Source organism: Parasteatoda tepidariorum, chromosome 7, assembly GCF_043381705.1.
Source record: "Parasteatoda tepidariorum isolate YZ-2023 chromosome 7, CAS_Ptep_4.0, whole genome shotgun sequence".
NCBI classification, from domain to species: domain Eukaryota; kingdom Metazoa; phylum Arthropoda; class Arachnida; order Araneae; family Theridiidae; genus Parasteatoda; species Parasteatoda tepidariorum.
Genome location: NC_092210.1, coordinates 75,505,517 through 75,530,818, shown reverse-complemented (window position 1 = coordinate 75,530,818; position 25,302 = coordinate 75,505,517). Strand labels below are relative to the sequence as shown.

The 25,302-nt window shown below is 28.5% G+C and overlaps 2 protein-coding genes across 2 annotated transcripts in view; one reads left to right on the top strand and one right to left on the bottom strand.

The window, feature by feature from the left end:
• The window catches only part of LOC107441785 (hydroxymethylglutaryl-CoA synthase), a 32,143-nt gene extending 14,696 nt beyond the window's left edge, over window positions 1–17,447 (bottom strand). The window contains exons 1-3 of the mRNA XM_043039330.2: window positions 17,090–17,447; window positions 3,372–3,818; window positions 994–1,119 (exon numbers count right to left, since the gene is read on the bottom strand). Coding sequence (XP_042895264.1) covers window positions 994–1,119; window positions 3,372–3,810 — 565 coding nt within the window. The 5' untranslated portion in view covers window positions 3,811–3,818; window positions 17,090–17,447. The remainder of the gene's footprint in view (window positions 1–993; window positions 1,120–3,371; window positions 3,819–17,089) is intronic.
• A 1,026-nt stretch (window positions 17,448–18,473) lies between these two features.
• Window positions 18,474–25,302, top strand: part of LOC107441788 (vacuolar protein sorting 29) — a 14,415-nt gene continuing 7,586 nt past the window's right edge. Inside the window, exons 1-3 of the mRNA XM_021145898.3 lie at window positions 18,474–18,608; window positions 18,779–18,970; window positions 23,129–23,364. Coding sequence (XP_021001557.1) covers window positions 18,606–18,608; window positions 18,779–18,970; window positions 23,129–23,364 — 431 coding nt within the window. The 5' untranslated portion in view covers window positions 18,474–18,605. The remainder of the gene's footprint in view (window positions 18,609–18,778; window positions 18,971–23,128; window positions 23,365–25,302) is intronic.

Here is a 25,302-nt window from a genome sequence, read left to right as displayed (position 1 = left end):
AGTTGGTAATCAATTCTGCATTTAATTATAATGTATTCAGGAAAAACTAATATTTCTCATTTCTCTAACCAAAGCAAAGCAAAACAAAGACCATTTCTATCGTTTAAAATTACTCTATACTAGAATCAGTTAAAAGAAACTTATAATGTAAGTGATATTTGAAGAATAAATAGGTGAGTAAAAGGATACTTCAGACAGTCAACCATACATGTGTAGAAAAAAAAATTCATAAATGAAGTTGGGATATTCGGTTTGCATTTAAAGGATAAAAATGTTAAACACTAATAATATTAACATTTATAATCCAACATAAGCGATATGAATAATAATAGTCCTTTATATCCATATCTTACATAGACCAATTGTAAACATTAAAAAAATTATCCTCCCTTTAAAATAAAAAGATATGCTCTCACACTTACATCATTTTTTCTTCTTAAAACTCACTTATTAAAACTTAAATTGCAGCAATTTATAAAAATAGGATTAAATTGCAATAATTAGTATATCTGAGCATAAAAGAATCATACATTACATATTTGACCATTAATTGTTTTACACTTATCCCTTGACCATCTCTTTAAAATTTCGGAGTAACGCTTGTATTATGTATAGATATTGAGTGAAACTAACAAACATGCAATTGAAATGCCACTTACACTACTTTCTTTAAATTATTTTAACTAAAACTAATTTTTTAATCTTACTTTTTTCTTATAACCTTTAAATTTTTTTCAATATACAGGAAATACACAATGAGTTAAGCAAAAACTAAGCATGCACATTTGCAACACATGCAGACAGTTATCGAAAAATCAAAATACACAAAAAAATATCAGATTCATACTAAATTAAAGTTACATGTTCTCGTAATTAAATGTATGAAATTACAAATATTAAATTGTAGCAAAAATCAAAATTGTCGAATACTAATTTTTAATTTAGAACTATAAAACAAGAAAAACAAATTAAAAATTCAAATAAAAAAATTACCTCGTTCCAAAACTATAGGTGCATTTGGGCCAATAAGAATAGCTATAGCACCAGCTCCACCTGTAGGTCTAGCATTTCCTTCTGCATATACTGCTATATCACCAGCTACCATTAATGCATAGCGACCTAAAATGGCAAAAAAAACAGCTTTTAATACTAATTTACACATTCAACAAACAAACATGTATTTATACCTCTAAGATGAAGGTGTAAAAATTTCAATACAAAAATTTATTTTTTAATCTTGAAACAAAAAAAATTATTGAAAAATTATCAAAAGATAGAGTTTTTCAACTAAAGACACCTCTAATGCTAAAATTTAAAATGTTACAAAATTTCATCAAGGCAAACACTGTAAAAAGGAACCTTACACTGTAACAGGAAATTATTAATACAAGCAGAAAGTTACGTTTGTAAATGCATTTAGAAATAAATTTCTGCTTGGCAAAGAAATTTCCCTTGAACTGTGAAAAAAAAGTTAAAATACAAACAAAAACTCATATAAATTCATGTAATATACATTCAGAAATTTATTTTCGATTTACAAAGAAATTATCTTTAAACTGCAAAAAGAAATAACCATTACAAATGGAAAAAATTTACCAGACCTTATTGATGCCAAAATGAAGAATAAATTAAAATAGATGCATTTATTTATAACAGACAAGTCTATTTATAATATAGACAAAAATACATAACTATGCAGTTATATATTTTTAAAATATCTGGCAAAAATTAATCTGTTATTAATCATGTTGAAGAATAACAAAGTAAATCAAAAAAGAAAAAAGTATAATTTGGAAAATTATTCTTAGTTAAAGATGGAATTAATATAATTATTATATTCTGTGTCAAGATGAAATCAGAAAAAAGTCTTATTAGTAATTTCTCTTTGTAAGAATAATTAAAAAGGGAAAGGCATCCTTGCTCCACAAAAAATTATTTCTCAAAAAAGAAAAAACTATTTTTGTTTTAATGCTTATTATCTTAAAGTTAGAATTTGATAACAGTTAGAACAATTGAAATAATACAGGCAATAATTTATATAGGGCCCTAAGTAACTATATAATAATTATATTGAAATTTATTTGAACTAATATTTATAAAAATTTAAACAAAAATTTAACGAACATTAAATGTTCAAGGCTTAAAAAATAAAGTTTCAATTTCATTAACTAAACTTTTTGTTGTATTAGAAAAAAATATGTACAATATCACTGGCAGAATATTGACTTAATTACATTTTCATTTTCAGAAGAAAGAACTAAAAATATTGAGGAACATCAATAACAATGTGTACTGCCACTAAAGTACCATAAACATGATGGCTTTAATTCTAAAAATCAGAGCATGAACATGATTCTTAGTATAGGGCAAAATTAATAGTGGACTCAAGTCATAAACCAATTAGATATAACAAATGGTAATTAAAAATTTTCCAATTGCCACATGACTGCCTTTTTTTGTGGAAAATGCACCCCACGTCTATTTTATTGTTTATTTTTTCAAACAAATATGGAATTATTAACAATACTTTACCATCTAAAAAATTTTCTTCATTTTAGAAATGAACCTTGCAATATTTACCATAATTTGAGAAATGCCTTTCACATACCTGCCAACTTTCAATCCCTTCCCATATGATTTTCCCCAGTGGTATTAAAATGGGAATGAAATTTCAATTTTACGCAAGGAAATTTGTTGTATTTGAAAGAGCTTAAGCTGACAACTATGAGAGTAACGCATATTACTATATAGACTTAGTTTTTTTTAGGAATAGCGGTAATCAAAATCATTTGAAAATTAAGTTTATAAAAGAAAAAATAGTATATATTTACAACCACTTTAAATATAAAAATAAAATTTTACGCCAAATGCGTAAAAGTTGGCAGGTATGCTTTCATTATTAATATGAAAGGCATTTCACGCGTGTTTCTAACTTCACGCTTGTTTCTTAACATTTTTCTTCATTTTAGAAATGAACCTCGCAATATTTACCATAATTTGAGAAATGCCTTTTATTATTAATATGAAAGGCATTTCATGCTTGTTTCTAACTTCCCGCTTGTTTATTAAAATTTCTCTTCGTTTTAGAAATTAACCTTGTAATATTTACCATAATTTGAGAAACGCCTTTCATTATTAATATGAAGGGCATTTCAAGCTTGTTCCCAACGCTTGTTTCTTAAAATTTTTCTTCATTTCAGAAACAAACATTGCAATATTTACCATAATTTGAGAAATGCCTTTCATTATTAATATCAACAGTTTTTGTAACCATTTAAAATTGTCAATTTTTGTAAAAATGGCCACTTTTAAAAGTACTCCAACTGGTCATTATTACAAATTTTGCCCTTTAATTCTTATTGAATACTCACCATCCCATGCACTGGATTCCACCCATGCTACAGAATTGAAAAGAGCAGCAGTTCCTCCATAGCACGCATTAGTCGAATCAACGCCTTCAACATCATGATTTCCACTCTCTTTGAAAAGTTCCATTAACACAGTCTTGACACTCTTCGACTTGTCTATTATAGTCTCTGTACCAACTTCAAGTCTCCCTATTTGGCTGTAGCATAGATTTCTCTTCTTTATCAGTTGCTCAACCACAGTGAGACACATGGAATTGATATCTTCCCTGTCCGTACAGAAGCCCATCTTGTTTTGGCCCAAACCAATGGTGTACTTTCCCTTGGAGACATTATCAAAAGCCTCCAATTCCTCTTGATCCACATAGTAGGAGGGAAAGTAAATTTCAATGTCGATTATTCCAACGTCCCTGGGCCAGTTGTGGTGTCCATTTTGTTTGCTCATTTTTTAATCTGAAAAGAAGAAAAAATTTTATTTCAGCGCAAGTATACCATAGAGAGTACATATTTGAAATTTGGGTTAAAAGAAATAATCTTTTCAAATAAAGTGTATTGTATATAATTGTTTTATTTTTTTTACAGCCGTCGTGGAACAGCCGACCCAATTTTATGGGTTTACGACTACTAATGTTCAACTCCGTAGCCTTGTAATTTTGAACCCAATCCAGAAGACAAGTGAACTCCTGGATCGAGTATTAGGAGAAATTTGCCTTCGTGGAGGACTTTTTTGGTGGAACTAACTCACATTTGCGTTACATGGCGAGGAAGACCAAGAGAACCTCTCATGGTTAGCCAGATAGCAAGGGGACTCTAACCCATGATCAGTCTACCAAGTCGGATGCGGAATTCGTATCGACAGGGATTCGAACCCGATTCGCCTCATTGGAAGACGAGCGCTCTATCCCCTGAGCCATCGCGGCACTTTTGTGTAAATTTTCAACAAAGAATTATTCACTCAAATACAAATATGAAAATAAAAAGTCAGTTTAAGTATGAAAATTTTTTTTAAATTATTACTTTACGCCAGGGTTGGCAGGTTTTTGACATGTGACAGTTTTTGACAGTTTAAACCATGGTTTAAACCGTCACGTCAAAAACCTCACTGTCAAAAATGTCAAAAACCTATATTCGTATGTGAAATTTAATTAATACATAAAATTTATATATTTTTTATAAGGGATAGTGTTTCTAAATATGTTCTAGAAAAAATAAATTTAAAATTTTGAAGAAACACTTATATTTTGAATAGTAACCAAAATCTTGTACTTTTGAAAACTCACATCTTTTGTAATATTATGTATTCATTTTCATGTGTTATTGAAAATCTGCAGTGATATTATTAAGAAATTTATTTATAACCAAATTTAGTGTATAGTATAGATTATACTAAAAATTAGACATTTTTAAAGATAAACATTAGCAGTTTTGTACATTAGACATCTTTTAAAGAAAAATCTTTTTAATATTCTTTTAAATCTTCTTAATAATCTTTTTAACATAAGACAATACAAATTTAAGTGCTTTCTGTTAAATACACAGAGTAGTTAGTGTCGATTTACAGTATATTCAGCCTATTCATTTACTATGCTGAAAATTTAGTTTATCCAAATACTTGTGAATTTCATTTTGCTGAATACTATATAGTTTTGTTGAATATCTAAATATTCAGCTGTTGAATAATTACTTCTTGCTTTCAAGATATGCATTATTTGTATTCTTAATACAAGTGGAGAAAAAAAAATTAAGAGATAAAAATTGTTTTAAAATGATAAGTGTAATAATTATAAATAAATATAATAAACAATATGAATTATATTTATCATTATTCACAAATATAACTACTTTTAAATTCAAATTAACATACTGGATAATAAAGATATTCGGTATAACATTAAAAAAAATTTTTATACACTTGTATCAAGTTTGTATTTATACAACATAACTTGTAAGTTCCTTATAAATATTAGTTATATGTTCCTTATATGTCAAAAATGCATAGTAATAAACTTTTAATTTTCTTAAGTATCAAAAAAAAAAATTTTTTTTTTAAAAATATAAATATTTAAAAATATTTTGTGCAAAATTTTTCTGCACATGCATTTGAATATAAATTTCTGAGATTTTAAATCTGTTATTTTACCTTAATTTTAATTAAAAAATATCTTAAAACCTGCTGATTACCTATAGTATAATTAAATTTCAATATAATGCATGGCAACTGTTGGTAGTTTTGAAGTTTATATATTTTTGTGGCAAACTTTAGTTTTTGACATTTTTGACGGGTTTTTGACGGTTTAAACCAGTATTATACCCTTGTCATGTCAAAAACCACTTTTTGACGTCAAAAACCCAACCCTGCTTTACGCCCAACACAGATTATAAAAGGAACAATTAACTTAAAATTTGCAAAACAAAAACTTTTTACAGAATTTCAAATCAAGTAAAAAATAAAATAATATATTCAAAATATAAAATTAAAACCTAGGATTTAGATAATGGCTTTAATAGTTTAATTTCTTCAACAAGAAAAACTATTGATTTACATGATATAAATAAAAAAAAAAAACATTAAAAAAAACGATTAATTTACATGATATAACTCAAAAAATCACTAAAAAAATAACTATTGATTTACATGATGTAACTCAAAAAATCATCAAAAAAAATGATTGATTTACATGACATAACTCAAAAAACCATTTGACCTGAGAACAGAAAAATAGATTGTGTAAACAAAAACTCGCAAATAAAAGGATTGAAAGAGATCACTTAATGACACTTATTTCTGTGATTTTGTATATCGTCATATTTAAATAAAAAGGAATGCATGAACCCTGAAATAAAATAGTACAGAAATTCCTCGCTTTATTGCGAAAGTAAAATAAAATAAATAAATAAAATCTGTCATTATAAAAACAATACTTTTTTTAACGTTTGATTTTTCTGACATTATAATATTTTTTAAATTGTGCCAGACGGAGTCGGTAAAACAAATGTTTATATTTGATTAAAAGAAATATGTCTAATTTTCACCGAAAATTTCTGAATAAAGTCAGTAGATCATCTCCGGGTAGTGGTGGCTCAAGGGATAGAGCGTTCGCCTCCCAATAAGGTGAAACCGGATTCGAATCCCGGCGATGGCTGGTCGTCACTAATTCCGCACTCGGCCCTCACCGACCATAGAGCTGACGAAAAATATCCTCAGTGGTAGACGGATCATGGGTTAGAGTCCCCTTGCCGTCAGACTAATGTGAAAAGTTTTCGTGGTTTTTCACTGCATGTAACGCAAATGCGAGTTAGTACCATGAAAAAAGTCTTCCACGAGGGCAAACTTCTCCCCAATACTTGATCCAGGAGTTATCTTGTCTTCTGGATTTGGTTCAAAATTACAAGGCTACGGAGTTGAACACTGCAGTAATCGTTAACTCAAAATTGGATCGGCCGTTTTACGACGGTTGTAATATAAAAATAAAATAAATCATCGCCACTGATATGCTTGAATCAGTAGGTAAACCATTATAAATAAATGGAAAAAAAATAAAGAAATAAATAGAAAAAGATATAAAAAAAAAGATTAAAAAACAAATGCAAACAATCTAAAAAAAAAAAANAAAAAAAAAAAAAAAAAAAAAAAAAAAAAAAAAAAAAAAAAAAAACAGGAAAAGAAAGTTATTATATAATTTTTCACCAATTTCTCCTGAAGATAAGAGGCGTAGAAGAGAGTCTTTAGAAGCTAGGAACTAGAGTTGGGCAAAACCAATCATCAAAATGATTCGAATCTACTAAGAACCACAGAAAAGAAATTTACAATAAACCTGTCTTTTCCAGATTTTTTGTAAAATTCACGAACTCGAACATTACATAGGATTTGCCATAGGAATTCGAAAATCTCGAATAACCTCGAATTTTTTTCGAAAACCTCATTTAAAAAGCCAAATTTAGTTTTATATCGTGAATTTCGAAACAATTCAGAAAAGAAATTAAAAATAATTGCCTAATTATGGAGGACATCCTGTGAAGTAAGAATCAACGAAATTACCTTCAAACATAAACGCTACAAATATAGACAATTTCCAGGAAAGCAAATCTAAATTTACTAAATAAAATAAATACATTTCGTATGAGTTTAAAATAAACGCTATAAATAGATAGGAAATCTCAGCAGTGCATTCACGTTTTCTATAATTGCTATAATAATTATAATTTTACAAACTTACACATCTTCAAATTGTTAATGTACAGGAGAAAAAGGAAATCATGAATAACTTTTTATCTAATAACTGACTTATTAAGTTCGAGTGATTATCTTAATTACATGGTACAAACTATAATTTAAGTTACGAAGTGAAGTCAGACAAGTTTTATTAATTGATTTTTTCCCGATAGAATTTATTTTATTTAACCGTAGAACAGCCAAACCAATTTTGAGTTTACGACTATAAACTCCGTAGCCTTGTCATTTTGAACCCAATCCAGAAGACAAAGGAACTCCAGGATCAAGTATTGGGAGATATTCTGCCTTCGTGGAGTACTTTTTGATGGAACTCACAGTTAGTTTGAGGACAAGGGAACTTTAACCCATGATCCGTCTACCACTGAGGATATTTTTCGTCAGCACTGTGGTCGGTGCGAGCCGGGTGTGGAATTCGAATCGACGAGCCATTGCTGGGATTCGAATCCGGTTTCACCTCATTGGGAGACGAATGCTGAGCCACCACGGCTTTTCCCCGATAGATTTAAATAAATAAGGTCCCAATAGGTTATTCAAAAAAATCCGAAACTTGGCTAATGTTTATCTAAATTTTTGGATATTTCACCATATTACTTCAATTGTTTAAAAAATTCAAAAGCATAATGAGATTGCTTAACAATGATAGCAGTCCAAGTAATTTTCACGTTGCTCCGCAACGACATTAGTGTAGCTAATGAAAGTGAACAAGTAATAACTAACCTTTTATAAATAATTTTGGACGAAATTATTTTATACCAGAAAAATCAGTTAGCATTCATTCTTTCAAAGCGATTGCGCTTAAATATGTGTTTATCACAGTAGTTTATCCATACCAATAAGTGAATGATTTTTGAAATTACAAAAGTCTTAATCTAAAACAATTAAAAAGGTAATCAGTTCTTTTCACTCAATCGAACAATCGAGAAATAGCGGTCGAAAATTCAAATAATATTAATCAGAATCGATAGAAGATTTTTCAAAAAACAAATCAGACCATTTTCAGGACTACTTTAAACAAGGGCAAACAACAAACTTATAAAATATAATTTACTCTATTTATAGTATTATATAGACAAGTTTTATTGCAAAAGTTTTTAATATCAGAATTACTTTCTTTAGAATAGAAAGATGTATCAGTTTTAAATATTTTATTAATGGAGCATTGAACAATTCATAATAATCTGATAGCAATATATATATAAAATTTAAGATTAATAATAAAAAATTAATTTTTTTAAAAAACAATCGGTATCAATTATTTAACATTAAAATTTGCAACCGAATCATATACAAATAATACTGTTTCCTTACCATAATCAAATAATAGGATTTCAATATATTCAAAACGGGAAACGCTGGTTAACAATTAAGTACAAAAATAATTTAGGGAATGATCCCTCAACTCAGCATTAAAAAATTCTATAAAACAAGATTACTGAACTTTTGATTGGATAAAAGGCTATGTTTGATCTATAAATGCGAACCTACAAAGCTTCTCCTTACAAGATTTGTTACTGCATTGCTGATAATAATAAATAAGCGTATGACCCCTAAATTCATAAAAAATTTATAATGTAAAATTCTTGACTTTCTTTTTCGTAAAATGTCTGAATTCTCAAAATGCTTGAAACGATGAATCCCGTGTTTATAATTAGTGGATAGTCCCTTAGTAGGAACTATCTAATTTTACTATTTTTACTAACATGTTATTAATTGAAATAACAAAAATAATAAAATAAAACGTAGTAGAAACAAATATGCAGGGTAACATAGGTTATCGAAAATTGAAGAAATATTATGTAACCGTCAGTGTTAATGTTAAACATAAATATGCTTAATCTTTTTAGTCCAAACGGCATTTTAATTTCAAGACTTATAAATTTATTAAACTCTAAATTTAAAACATTTTAGTACCAACCATTAAAAAAAATAATTAAATGTTCACGTCTTTTTTTATCACAAATTCGCAAACTTTATATCATTATCTCTTAAAGAAAAATAAACATTATTAATAAAAAATTCAACAAAAAAAAAACAATTTCTAAAAAAATCGGTATTTATTGAATAGTGGTACCATGAGGACAAGTTAGCTAGGTTCTGATTTAACCAGGTCACCAACTGCTGGAGATACTCACTCATAGGTGCATCAAATATGACAAAATCGTGAATGTTATCCAATGTGATATTTATTAAATACGATATATACCGTGAATGTTGCAAAATTTTATTTTGGGCACAAAAATATTGACACCAATCTAAAAATTAGATAATTGGGAAAATATCGCGACTTATTATTGACAGTGCGACGCGTTATTATAATTTACACTCATTAGCAGGACTCGTGAAATAAGGTCACCTGGTCGCCACTGGCGACCAATATATTTTAAGTGGCGACTATAGTTTTAACTTTTAAATTAAATTTTAACTATATTATTTATAAAAACAAATTGATCTGAGATTTGAGCTCAAACGATAACCCCCCGTTTTTATCCGTATTTTCAACAATCGTCGGACAAAAATCCTAACTTTAGACCATAGCAGTAATATAAGAATGAACCTAAATCTACATTATGATAACCCCTTCCTTCTCGCTCCCGTGAAAATGACGGGGTGAGGTTTCGCCCTTTATTTCTCGCTCCCGTGAAATTTCCGGGCTGGAGTGTTCAGTAGTAACGCGCCAATAAGAATAAAACTAATTCATTTCTTCTACCCAGAAAACATTTTATTTCTCATTTTACACACCAGATGGCAGTACCAGGATATTTTTAAGGTAATTGTAGATAGTTAGTTTATTTTAAACTAGATGTCAGCACTAATCAAATACGTGTATTTGGCAAAATAGGCACTTTTATGACCGTTTTCTTGAAAATTAACTGATCGTTAAGGGGTTAATGTCACGTTATTGTATAAGTTATTGTCACGAAATAAAAAAATTTACTGCAAAAATAGTTGGATGATAATATGCATCTTTCTACACTTTGTTTTATTGACACAAACTGCAGGAAAGATTAACGTCGTGCGATATCGCGTGATCCGGCGACGAACATGGTAATCTGTATTTAACGGTAGTTCGTATCATGCTTACATAATTTCTCTTGTTGCTTTATGTATACATTATCTGGACTTAATATAGTTCGCGTAATAGCGACGTTTTCCTTTTGATCTTTCCTTCTCAGGCTCGAGATGATAATACAGTTTTCTTTGCACTAGAAAAAACCATTCGCCAATACTTTCGATAAAACACAATTTTTTTCGCCGAATATACGATTTTCTTGCATTTGGCGAGATGGCGAATGCGCAGCGTGGTCCCTGATTCCAATGTCATTCATTATTCGGGTTCTCACAATTCATTGATTTATAACACCACAGACGTATTCAGGGGTCTGTCTAGGTTTTTCTGAAAGGTACCTATTTTGTGAAAATTTAGACATAATTTGTGAAAAAATAAAAATTATATTAAAAAATCAATAGAAAAACATGGTAAAAATATAGATTTATTGTTTCTTAAGGGATACAAAAGTAAAATTTTAAGAAAAAGCATTTTGTGAAACTACCGTTTTTCCTAAAGTTGAATTTGTGAAACTACCGTTTTACCTAAAAATTGAATTTGTGAAGGTACGCTAAACGGTAGTAAATTCGACCTGGACAGACCCCTGGTATTGTAGATGAAGAATAAAAAGGTTGATTTTCTTTTGTTTTCAAACATACCATCAGAAATTTTCTTATCTTAAACCCCAACAAAAAAAAAAAAAAAATATGCAAAAAACAGGATTCTTCCTGGTTTTTTTCCGCAGAGAGGAAAAAAAAAATATTTCCCGGGAAAAAATGTGATCGCAAAAAGCAGATTCATGTTCAGCACCCTAAAAGACATTAAAAGTACAAAAAAAAACTCCAGGCATTTTTTCCAGGTAAAATCTTCTGAACTATTTATCACCATCAGAAATTTCCCATCCCCCGCCTATATGAAACAATGCGTTAAGCGTAATAAAAATATAATTACTTTCTCCTCTTTTAGTCTATATTTAGAAAAGTAGTTTACAAAAATGTTATATCATTTTTATTTTCATGCAAGGTCAAATTAAGAACATAAATATAAAATCGGTCAGTTAATATTTTTTACTGTATAGCAGTGTTTCCCTAAGTGTGGTACGCGTACCCCCAGTGGTACGGGAACAGTTTAGCGGGGGTACGGGTTCTTATACGAAATATCTTACAACAAACGAAAATTTCTCAAAATTTTATTTAAAATCAAAGCTAGCCATAAAAATTTACGATTACGTATTTTTCGACTGGCTATTTTTCGCCGAGTTAACAGTTAACAGTGGTGTCAACAGCCAGTTGTGATTTTCAACTTTTGTGCAATTTTTTTATAGTAAAAAACACATTCATTTTTTTTTTATTATTAGTGGTACACTGCGTTACGAAAAATTTAGAAAGGGTACGTAAAAGTAATAAGTTTGGGAAACACTGCTGTATAGCCTCGACATCTTGCAATAAACATACTAAGGAAACGTATATTTATTTTCTGATATAATCACTTGATTTAAACCATTATTAAAATCCATTTAAATTGCTAGATAATTTAAAAAATATTGATTTAAATCACTTGATTTTATTTATTTATTTTTTTTTTTTTAAGAATTCACTGTTTTAAGTCAAAAATATTTTTATTAAGTATAATTAATACTTATGGTTGTGATTTTTTTTTTCCAACTCACTTCATTCAAATCGAAGTTTTTGTTTGTTTGTCGGAGAAATAATTAAATAGGATAATACTAAAAAATTATTATTAGATATAATAATAATATAAAATAAATTAAAAAGACTAAATGGAGATAAAAGTTACATGATTATAAAATAATTTAAACAGTCAGAGTCAGAAATATTAAGCGCTTTAATTATAATATGGCTTTTAAATAATATTAAGCGCCATAAATACATTTAATTACAGTTCCAATTGATAAATATAAAAAGAAATAAAATATTCATCGAAAAATCCGATTTTAATCAAAAACCATGATTTATCCACCAACACTGTTTTGTTTCATAAAATCGAAACTTAGCATCATATAATGTCGAAGCATTTTAGCTTCATAAATAAAAATCCTAACATTAGATCAAAAGTTATTAGTTTTTCACCTAACTGAAGAAAAGAAAAAAATTTTGAAGGACTAAAATCTGTACTACAGAATAATCCTAGTAATTGAAGTGTTTTGTGTAAGAAGAGAAGTGACATTTTGGTGAATTTTAAAAACATCAGCTTCAAAAAAAATTATCATTTATCGTATTTAACGAATCTATACTGGAGAAAGAAATAATACAAATCGTAACAAATTTGTAGATCAGAAATTTCGCGTTTTTTTTTTTTTTTAAGCTATTATATCTTCTTTAACTTCTTTAACCCAAATTCCTATATGTTATACAATATTTTATGCTCATGTTACTTAAAGATTATTATTCTGATTGTATGCCTTTACAAAAGGCAATCGTCTATGTAAAAATATAATTGGATTACAACATTCGCATAGTGTTCGTCCAAAATATTCGCTAAATACCATGTCTCGCCTAATTTATATTCTTATTATATTTTAAAATACTTATTCCGAAATGAACACCAAAAAAAATCGTTTTATTCATTTATTTTCACATATTTCATAAGACAGGATACAAATTTAAATTTAAGAATAATAAAAAAAATTACCGAATCGATCATCCCATAATTTTAGAAAAATACCGATGGCAGGTGATAGTGACCTTGTTTCTGACTCATCAACATGAAATTTATAATTTGTGTCACAGAGAACAAGATGACCCCAAAACACCTGGAAAAAGTATTTCGGACAGTAACAGGCGTTTTCTCTGCAGCTGTTGAAGGATTTTTTTTCCTTCTTTATTTTATTCAATGACGCAGAATGTCTTTTTTACCAGGATAGAGGTACACATATTTCCTATTCAACGTTGCCAATCTTTTGCTCAAATTCGACCACAGTAGATCAAACGCTTTCACACTTACATTGAATATGATAGATAAAATAAAGACAAAAAAAAACAAATTTTAATTTAAATCCATGTTTGCCTCGCTTATGCAGCTTAGATTTTTCTTTTTGGAATTTTAAGCAAGTTTTTCTTTAAATCTTCTTTAAACTTCCAAACTATAAATAGCTTGCCTACAACGCTCATTTCATTTATTGAAGTAGTAGAACTGTCAACTAAAATAGAGCATATTTTTGATTATAATAAAAGAATTCTAGAATTTTTATTTATGTTTATGTAACCAAAAGAACATAGATAAAATTCAATTTTAAAAAACGCGCGGAGTATCAACTAAATCCCATTTAATGAGATTTTAGCCAGCTATATTAAATGTTTAAAACGAAAAATGATATTTTTTTAATTATATACAGTTTAACTGTATTATATTTCAAATTTGTATGAAAATAAGTATACATACAACTTTATTTCAAGAGTCCTCTTTAGGCAGAATACTATACTCTATTCGTGTTAGCCCTATGGAAAACGCTATTTCCCTTATTTATAACGTAACTAATATCTTTCAATCACTTTTCTTTTTTACATTTTATTCACTGAAATATGTTCTGTAAAACCTAGTTACCTACCAGATTTTAAAATTTAAAGCTTCTGGCTTTGAAATATTAGAAAAATTATTAAAAGGCAAATATTTAGTTATGCATTCAAATAATTTTCCACATAAAGAAGGAATCACATGAAAGAAACATAACTCCTTTTTTGCAACATATTGCTCTTACAAATACAGAGATCTCCCTGAAAATAAAAAAGGTCATGGTACTTTTTTAAAAAACAAAGGCACCTTCAGTTTTAAAGAGCACTAATCTTGCAAAATATATCAAGCTAGATAAGTGCCCTTCAAAATGGAACTCAAAATACTCAAGTTAATATAAGAAAAATATCTTATACAAATTCAACTTAGCCTAAAAATAATTTGCAGTAGTTACGGTAATCTGCACTGCAATCTCTTTTCTTAAAATTAAAAAATAATTTTTTTTTCCCTTAAAAAAAGGGGGGATTGCATCTTTACAAAAAGCGGAAGGAGGATGCATTTACCACTGTCAAAGGGCCAGCCACGCTTCTAAAATCGCTTTGAACACTTCAACCCTTTAAGTGAAATATACCTGATACAGAGAGCAAATAAATGAGTAAGCGTCAACTAGATGAATAAATGGGAAGTAGAAAAAGGGGCAAATAAATCTGTAAATATTCTTAAAAACCTATTATTTGAAGTACGTCAGCCACCCATGTTTTTAGGACTATAGTTTGACCATAATTTCCTATAAAAAGACTTCAATGAAGTTAAAGAGGATATTTTGCGTAAGTGAATACCATAAATTTTCTAAAAATATAAAAATCTATAAACCTTACAATAGATTTGCATCCGAAAATATTCAGGAGAATGATGACTTAAAATGTCACCTATACATATTAATCTCGCAATACTGTATGTAGCTTTATAAAACAATTAATGTCATGACTGTCCTCGGAAGTGTTGTTAACTTTCCAGGATATCAAACTTATATTACAGCTTTATTATTCTATGTTTGATAGCTTCAAACTGAATTTTAATAAAAATTTAGTGACAAAGATGAAAAACTAGATAATGATCACAGTTTTTGAATGTTAACTTGATAAGTGGCCACAGATGCAAAAATTAATAGACCTTGTAAAACTAAATAATTTTAAAGAAAATCAAACACAAGAAGCTAATGGTATCATGAAAATTTTCTAATTGTCAAAATTTCCACTTTGCCTACCTTACATTAACTCTTACCTTACCTTACATTACATTAACCTTACATTGCTCATTTTCTCGACCTACTGAAGGGATGAAAGAATGACTTCATATAGTTCTCAGGGGTCTGTCTAGGTTTTTCTGAGAGGTACCTATTTTGTGAAAATTTAGACGTAATTTGTGAAAAATTAAAAATTATATTAAAAAATTAACATAAAAATATGGATTTATCTTTTCTTAAGGGATACAAAAATAAAATTTTAAGAAAAAGTATTTTGTGCAACTATCGTTTTTCCTAAAGTTAATTTGTGAAGGTACCGCTAAACGGTAGCAAATTTGACCTGAACAGACCCCTGGTTCTGCTAACATAAAATATAGATACCTACTTATGTATATAACAATATTAATACACCAAATTCAAGAATAATAAATATCATAGAATTTGGTTGACATGAAAAATTCGTATTTAAGGATTGCCAAATGAAAAAAAAATTTAACTTTCATTTTTTCTTTATCGTTAAAACTTTTATTATATGACAATAAGTTTTTATGAAAAATTAATTTTAAAAAGAAATAAATAAAAGATTTTTTTATTTCAAATGAGAATAACAATTAATTAACAATATGAAAATTAAAACAATTTAATAAAAATCACACATGTCAATCTGTAAAAGCAGACTTATAAAAAAAAATAATGTGCAATTGCAGCGGTTTTCAAACTGAGAAATACGAGCATTACCCAAGAGAGGCATGCTTACTCAGTCATTTAGGTAAACTACATGAAAGGCTTCGAGTTTAAGCACTAATTCTAATGCTTTTGTAACAATTAAAACATAAATTAGTTTCTAAACTTTCAGCATTTACTTGGTCTATGTAGAGACCGGCTGATACGTGCATACAAAAACAACAAAAAAATCAAAAGTTATAATTCTGACTTGAAAAAAATTTTCGAAGTAAATGTTCAAAATCAAAATAATAGCTAAACCAAAAACAATTGGATAATCACAAATATATGAAAATACTAGCTTCCTTTTCGCAATTTTACTATTTTAAATAAAGTTCTTGCTAGTTCAGTACTTATAAGAATAAACAGTTCAAATATTTATAAAAAATTGAAAGTAAAGATGAATAAGATGTCTTTTTCAAAAAAATAATTGCTAGACAACTACACCTTTCTTGTTTACACATAAGGCAAAGATATGTAATAATGCTATGATTCAAACCTTTAAATCTAATAATTTTTACTTACATTTTATAAACCTCATAAATTTCAAGCTAATCAAATAAATTAAATAATAAATGCAATTCAGAGTAGATCAGTTACACAATTTTAAAACTTTCATAGAGTATGAAGTAAAAAAAAAAAAAAATAGATATCCTGATAAAATTTTCAGTTAGACTTAGGTCTAAAATTGAACAAATTTGTTTCAAAAGCATTAAATACAATCATAAAAATAGATTAATTAATTAATACAGCTTACATTTAGTGTGATTTAATAAATAAATGGATTCAGATTCTCTTGCAAGAGAAGACTCTAATTATTTTCTTACTCGTTTAACCAGAAGTCCCCATTATCGGCCCCAGGTATTTTGATCCATTAAAAATTATTTATTGATTGTTATGATTCACTTAAGTCATGACATTCGTATCGTTACATCATGTAGAGCAATAATTTAAGCGCAATATTTTTCGATGTAGTGAAAATACATTAAAGAAAAGTCACTCACCTTATGAACTGTCACAATAAATAAACGTATAGTAGTCCTTTATAGCTCTATAGCACACGTCACAACAAAAAAGTCAAAACAAATACTGTGATTTTTGAAAGGAGAATGGTATTCCGGTGAACAGAGTCAATAGCCAAGAAATCGGATAGCGGTATCTTCTGTTCCCTCAAAAAATGTTCGAAATAAATAGTTCTATATTACTCAATGATTATTAAAGGAAGTAGCAATAGACATGGTGAGGGTAAAAGAACATGCCTAGAGGGGAAAACATACAAAGTCACGGCCAAGTTCACGACTCAAGTTTTGGAATAACACATCCGTAGACACATATGCCGTCACTTCCGGTTTTCTGGTGAATGCCAGATTTGAAATGCGCTTATATTAATTATTTTTTAAATTTCTTTAAAGATTTTCTTTCTAAGGAAAAATCAAACTTCAAACAGTGTTTTAGTTTTAAAAAAATCCAAATGAAATTTAATCTTCCCAATGCTATTATTTTAGCTTGTTTTTTTTATAAAAATTATTGCAGCTGGGGCTCGAGCCTCGTCCCAAACTCACAGATATTAGGAACACGTAAGAGGAAACGTTAGACCTTTTTATTAATGGTAACAACAAAATTTGTAGGCTTACCTTATTTTGAGATTCATAGAATACCAACATCATTCATTGCTGCTCTATTAAATAAAATGTTTCTACTACGGATATTTTTATTATTCTAAAAGGATCATTCTCGTGTATTTTTCAATTCTTAATTTTTTTTAAAAATTTAATTAATAAATAATCTAACTTATTAATAATAAAACTAATTGAAAATATATCTAATTAATAATATACTTAATTTGTGTTATAATTTCCCTTGACAGGATCTCTTTTTGTAAAGCTATTTTTGTTATCTTCTTCGAAAAGAACTTCCTCCGAGTAATTTTTCAGTGGAGGAATTTGGGCGGATTACCCATTTGGACACTTGTTTTTTTTTTTAGAACGTTTGCTTTATTTTTATTTCATTTACAGAATTTGAAATTTTTAACTATCATAATAATACATGAATAATCCCAAAGGGAATAATTATGCATTTTCAAAAAGCGGATTTTCTCACTACCCGTTTCANAAATAGGTCGCCAAAAAATTGGCGGCACTTGGCCTTGCCGTAGTTATGATAATCATCCCAGTAAAATTAGTGATAAATAAATAATGTTAGTAAAAAAAAATTTTTATTGAAATAGTGCATTTACACGCTTTTAGCCGAAAATGGATAAAAGGCATAACAAACATAGCGAGAGGACATAGCGAGAGAAAACTAGCGAGAGGACGCTTTCACAAATAGAAAAAGTCGCCATAACGATCGAAATTGGCAACCCTTTGTTTCTGTTGCCACTGGAAAGATGCATTACATTTCCTTATTATTTAAAAAGATATACGTCTGCTGTGTTTCATGTCCACAACAACTTCAACTTGCAATTCCAAATAAGTTTTTCTTTCTGTTGACAGGAGGGGTGGGATTTTAATTAGATAAAAAATGGTATTTTTTTAAGAATAATTAAAAATTTATTTAATTTTCTTAGAAGTGTTGTAACAAAACAATTTTTTTTGTAATCCGTGAACCATATTTTTATATAATTATACTTTCTTTTCATTATAAGGATATTTTTTGTGTTTACTTATTGCTCACATTTATGTTTACTTTTTTAGTTGGTTCTTGTTCTCGGAGATTTGCATATTCCTCATCGGTGCCATAGTTTACCTGTCAAATTTAAGAAACTTTTGATCCCCGGAAGAATACAACACATCCTCTGCACCGGCAACCTTTGTACCAAAGAGTCTTATGATTACCTGAAAACCTTAGCAAGTGATGTTCATGTCGTCCGAGGAGATTTCGATGAGGTATTTTAATTAAAATGTCACGTGTTTGAAAACGTCGGGGATATTTATGTTCGGTGATCTGTCTTGCCAACAGCAATCTCTATGGTGCCAAATAGATTTTAAAGTTGCAATCTACTAAAAAAAATAAAACGTGTATAAGTTTGCCCGTTAGTGGCTGCGAGTTATACTGTTCGAATTTGGCTTTTTAAGTGATCATCTTAAGTTCTCGCTGGCCGCTGCCCGGAATTTGATAAGACATAGCGATTATTCTGAAATACATTATGATACAGAAGTCTTCCCAAAAGCATTCAGAAAGTTGGGGAGGTTTCCGTATCATCTCCCAGGCAATCGTCCAACATGTTTTTTATTTTTAAATTTGCAGGTCTAAAATCTTAAGGGCACCTTGGCGTGACAGATCACGATGCGGAAATGTCATGATCACGAATTGATCTCTGTCAAGCAAACATGGGTTTCGAGACCTGAGACATTATATGGATTATTTCTTGTTTTACCATTTTATTTTTGTGTCAGACTTAGTATCCCTATTCAGATCCTTTTTTTTCAATATGAATTGGTTATATGTTCTCATCAGTTCTTGCTTATACCAAGAGTAACTGCCTAGCTCTTGTAATTGGAATAAAATTTTTAAGAAGTAAAGTATAGTTTGTCTAAAGTAAAAACTCCCCATGCCATTCGCCTGAACCTGTGGCAGTGACTATAGTAACGAGGTATAACTATTTCAAGTATGGGTGTGAGATTGTTTAGGACGGGTTTTGGCTCGGGTCAGCGAGAGGAAAGGAATCTTTTTCTTCGGTCTATTGTGGTAGCCCTAGAGTGAAGAGAAGCTACCATCCCTGAAATGTGCTATTCTTGTTTCCATAGCAGCTTTGTGGAGGGAGGGGGGAGTTCTTAAGGTAGACAAACTATATTAGCCATTTTGGGAGACTCTGAAGTATGACAGTACTTTTTTTATACCACTATTCTCCACAGTAGATAATATAATACCAATTATCACAATTAAGCATTAATGATAGTTTAGCCACATTTCAATGACAACTGTGAAGTGGTGAGGAAATAAAAGGAAAGCACAGTTAGGAACTAACATGAAGGGTTTAATCCGTAGCCAGCCTAGCAAACAAGTATGTATATATTTTTTTAAAAATTGCAAGTATAAAACCCTTTGTTACTTTCCCAAGGGTAGTTGGCACAAGCAAGTATTGATGCAGAAATATCCCTAGAAACCCTCTGTGATGTTTTTTCCCTCTCTAGTTTCTGCCTTGCTACTGCTCAGCTGTGGTCAAAAAACTTGATGTAATTACCAATAAGAAAATCTTACAATTTAATTTAAAGGGGGAAACCAATAGAAAATTTTCAATCTATCAAGTTTCTGTAAAAGTTTACAATCACAGCTTACTGTTTGTTTTGGCAGATTTTTATTTTATTTATGTATTTGTAAAAAAAAAAAATGAAAATGTCTTAGAATAAGAAAAATAACAGAAAAATGGAAGACTTTATCAATATTGAAAGCTTAAAGTTACTGTGCCAGTGTTTTCACTACAGCGCAAGAATCTCGCATATTTTTTTATATTCTCGCATTAAAAAATGATTACCATGAGAAATTCGCGAATTTCTCACATTTTGAAAAAAATTCTCATTATCGCCATTTAGAATAAAATCTGTTTCACTTTTCTTCCTGGATCTTTTATTATTTTCAACAACTGCCCCATTATCTAGCTTCCCTATTTACCAGTATTGGTCAGAACCTTTAAGAACAACAGAACACCATCCTTCCGAACCACGGAACCTCTTTCTCTGCAACCACGTGTTTCCCGTAGGTAACGTTTCTTCGTGTAAGACGTTCAAATTTTTTGCTCGTTAATGTAAGATGGACAAATTCCTTGTAAAACCAATATCTTCTACTCCGAAATGAGCAAATGAAAATGAAACAAATGTGGGTTCAAAACAAATACGCATTTGAACAACCTAATGAGAATAGCTTATGAAAAAGTAGATGTAGAACATTTTCCACATGATGATGCAGCAAAAATATTCAATGCTTTAAAAATTAGAAGATGTTGAAAATGCATTATGTAATTAAAGAAATGATTTTTTTCCAAGTCTCTTTGTGTTTTTTTTTTTTTTTTTAATTTTTGAAATCTCACCCTGTTTTTGAGAAAGGGTGAGAAATTCCCACCCATTTTTTTCTGAGATGAAAACACTGTGTGTCCAATCCAAAAAGCACCTTATTTTAAACTCTAACCAAAGTTCATAATTTTTTTTTTCCAATTCAACAATACATACTAGTGGTGGCAAACCTATGAGTCAGATACAGGCACACAAAGCTTTTTTAAATGACTCGTGTATTGATTTTTATGAACTTATTTTTTTTCATAGAAGAAGCAATCAGACAATTGAAACATTAAAATATAAATATCTCAGATTAGATTTATAAATAAAATATTTCCAAGTAAAGGATTATCAACTAGTTTACTGCGGTGCTGTACTGTACCTGTGAATTGACAGTTGGTCATAAATTAATCATTGCCCACATATTTGAATTACTATAGATAATTTATTACCAACAATTGAAAGTATAGATTTCAAAGATTACAGTAGTACGGTTTTTAGGGCATTTTCTGATTCCTTATGTTTGTATACACTGTTTCCAATTTGAAGCTGTGATATTTTAGACAGAAGTAGTTAAAGGAATAGGCTTTATGTACCTCAGCAACCAAGAGGGGCCTCTTTACCATTGTAAAAAAAATAAAAGGATTTTTATTTTAAAAAAAAACTATTTAACATTGTTTTTTAGGGGGGAGGGATGGGGAAATTAAGTTAATTTAAACATTTTCTTTTACATAATTATCGTAAAATTAAATCTGTGGGTATGTAAAGTTGTAAAGAACAAGGTTTTTTTCTATTAATGCCTCATACATTAACCTGATTAGTTGTAAATTATAGAGATAAATTGATTAAAAGTTGGTGCACTCTGGGCCATACAGAATTAACTATATAATAATTTCAGTTATTTAATATATATATTATTGAAAGTTATCTCTAATTTTAAACATTTATACCAAATACAAGAAGAACATTGATATCTGGGTTTGTATTTTTTCTTGAACAATGGAAAAAAGTGAAAATAGATTAATGAATGCTATCAATTTAACAATTAGTATCACAAGAGTAGCTAAAATTTAACAAATAAAGTGTAATGATATTTATACATTTAATACAAGAAATTTAAAAGTTGTTCACATTTACTATTTAGGGAAAAAAATTATTTTTATATATTGGACAGAATTTTAAAATCTATGTAACTTATTATAATGAAACTGATGGACTGGAATTTATGTTATCTCTACTTTCCTAAATAGATTTGTGTACTTATATTATTTTTGGTTTAACTGCATATGTGTTCTATTTTCTGTTTCATATCTGTTTTAAAAATATTTAATTCATAGTTAATAATTACAAATTGATGGAATTATTTTTTTATAGGTTTAATTCTGACTTACTATTAAAAATAATTCATTTTAAAAAAGTATAACTTTACTTTTCTTAACTTTAAAGTTTCATTTTTTTTTTTTTTTTTAGTATGAATATATTTGTTTGTGATTCTTTTGATATGTAGCATAATAAAATAACTCTATTAATCGACAAGAACTAATTTAAAATTATAATGTAAGTAAGTATGTATGATTCTGCAAAAAACTCTTTACATTTATTTTCTTTAAAATTCTTCATTTTTAATTTTAGCTTATACTCATTTAAAAATGATGTATTAAATAGCTACTAAATTAGAAATAATAAAAATAGATTGCAAATATATACTGTTTAAAAAGTTGTATTATTCGATTTGGAGAAGAAAAAAAATTTTCTTTTCCAATCGAGTTGAAAGAAACCTATTTTTTCTGGGTAGCTTTTTACACTGTGGAATAAACTCTGATTGAAGTAAAATATATTTTAATTTAAACTGATTCTATTTCTTTCTTCTTCCATACTTCTTCACTTCTTGTTATTTTTACTCATCGATTGTTCTTTCCCAATTTTATACATGATTTGTGATGGAGGATGATTGTTCTAAAAAATTTAGTCTTAAAGTTGCAGTAAAAATTTAGTATAAAAATTAAAAAATAAGAGTTAATGATAGACTTAAAAAAATAATTCTCTTTACAGAATATGAATTATCCCGAGCAAAAAGTTGTTACTGTTGGACAGTTCCGCATTGGTTTGTGCCATGGCCATCAAGTTGTACCTTGGGGTGATCCAGATAGTCTGGCCCTGGTTCAACGACAACTGGATGTGGATATTCTTATATCTGGTCATACTCATAAATTTGAAGCATATGAACATGAAAACAAATTTTATATTAATCCAGGATCTGCTACGGGTGCCTATAATCCTTTAGATAGGTAAGACACTTACGGTTTTTATAGCATTTTCTTTTTTAAATTAAAGATAAAATTTCGTATTTGTATACCCTTTCTTGTTAATTTCTTTATTTCACATTGCTATCTCATATCTGTATCTACAATTTTCACCAATGCATAAAAGCCATTTGAAAAATGATAGATGTGATTATTTCATCCATGGTTTAAATCTTAAAAAAAGCTGATGTTTGTGGAAAAACTTGCCAACTTTGCATGCTTATTACTCATTAAAATAACCCCATAAACATATTCCGAAATTTTGTGTGAAAATGAAATGAGTTTTTGATTTGCTAACTACCAAGAATTTTCTATTATTACTTTTTGGTGTGGTCAAAAACTTTCAATGTAAACATGATTGCAATAGAAAAGCAATTGTCTTTCATGTTTTTATAGATGGGCTAGAATTATTATTATTCTAGTCTTATGCTATATTTTATCAACCTTCCTTTAAAAACTTTATTTATTCACCAAACCATGCATTAATTGGCTCTTATTTTATTATTTTTTTTAAAAATAGTTGATTTTAACTTATTTCAATATGCCTTTTCATTTTGAGAAGTTATTTTTCAAACTGTTTAAATATTAAAGAACTACCTAGAACATGCTGTGATTTTTCATAAATGAAGTAATATTTTTTTAAGTCTCTTCCATAATTCAGCTGTCATTTATACTCAAGTTGATGTAAAAGAAATGGAAAAGTATTTAGCTGGTCAATAAATTCAGATTACTGAACACCACATAATCAAGAATTTATTATAACCCACATTAATTAAATTATTCAATATAGTGTAAAAAATAAAACTGTTATATGTATGATTTAAGTGCAACATGAATTTCCAGCACAAAATATCTTTTTTTAAAAACATTAATGTTTAATTTGTAAATCACTTAAAACATGGATGTATATACAATAATGATGTCAAGCATATTATGCTACAACGTATTATACTACTACTTAGTATACTATATCATTATTGTTTTTAATAGGTATGTGGCTTCTTTTTAATATTGTAAATAACTGCATTTATTTTAGGAAAGCTCACCCAATTAGTTTTAAATAATCTTTATTAATTACGAGCATTCTTAATTAATTACTAAAGTTTCTGGTGAATATGATTTTTAATAAACTGCCGCAAATATTAGAAATTTCAATTTAAGGCCACAAAAAAAATTTGTATATAGCTGGATTATATAAAGAAAATTATACTAATTTTCTTTTTCAATTGTATTTTTTAGTGTATTGAAATTATAAAAATTTACTTGTTTTATGGAAACTGTTTCACAATATTCTGTTTTTACAAATGTAGTCATCCCTATGGTGAAATTGGGCGACACATTGTCGCAGAATGTTAAGAGGTCTTGCAAGAATAGTTTTTATTTTGGAAATAAAATGAAAGACCTTCCTTTGAATCTTGCAATAAAGAAATAAAAAGTCCCTTCTGCAGATTTGTTTTCAAAAGATTGCTTTTCTCCAACACCTAATGATAAAGAAATGCTGCAAATTTTTAATATTTTAAAATTCCTATGTCTTTTGTTGTTCAGTTATTACAATAAGTATTCTCATTATTTTTTTCTAAAAAAAATTCAGATATTAGAACTCAATTTTAAGCTTTGTATTTAAGTAATAACTTATTGACAAGCTTTATTTGCACCAATATCCTTGTATATTAATGCAGTGTTTTCAACATTTTTCTTTACAGTTATTGCTACAAATATTTGCTTGTGTTTTTGAAAATCCTGTTGTTTTTTTAAGCAATTTTTTTACGAATGCAAAATTCAAATTGCACATTGAATTATTTCTTTTTAACGTCACTGTGCCACCAACTTTTTTCAGCAGTTATTGCTACTGGATTTCACATGGGTTTTTTTTTTTTTTTTTTTTTTTTTTTTTTTTTTTTTTTTTTTTTTTTTTTTTTTTTT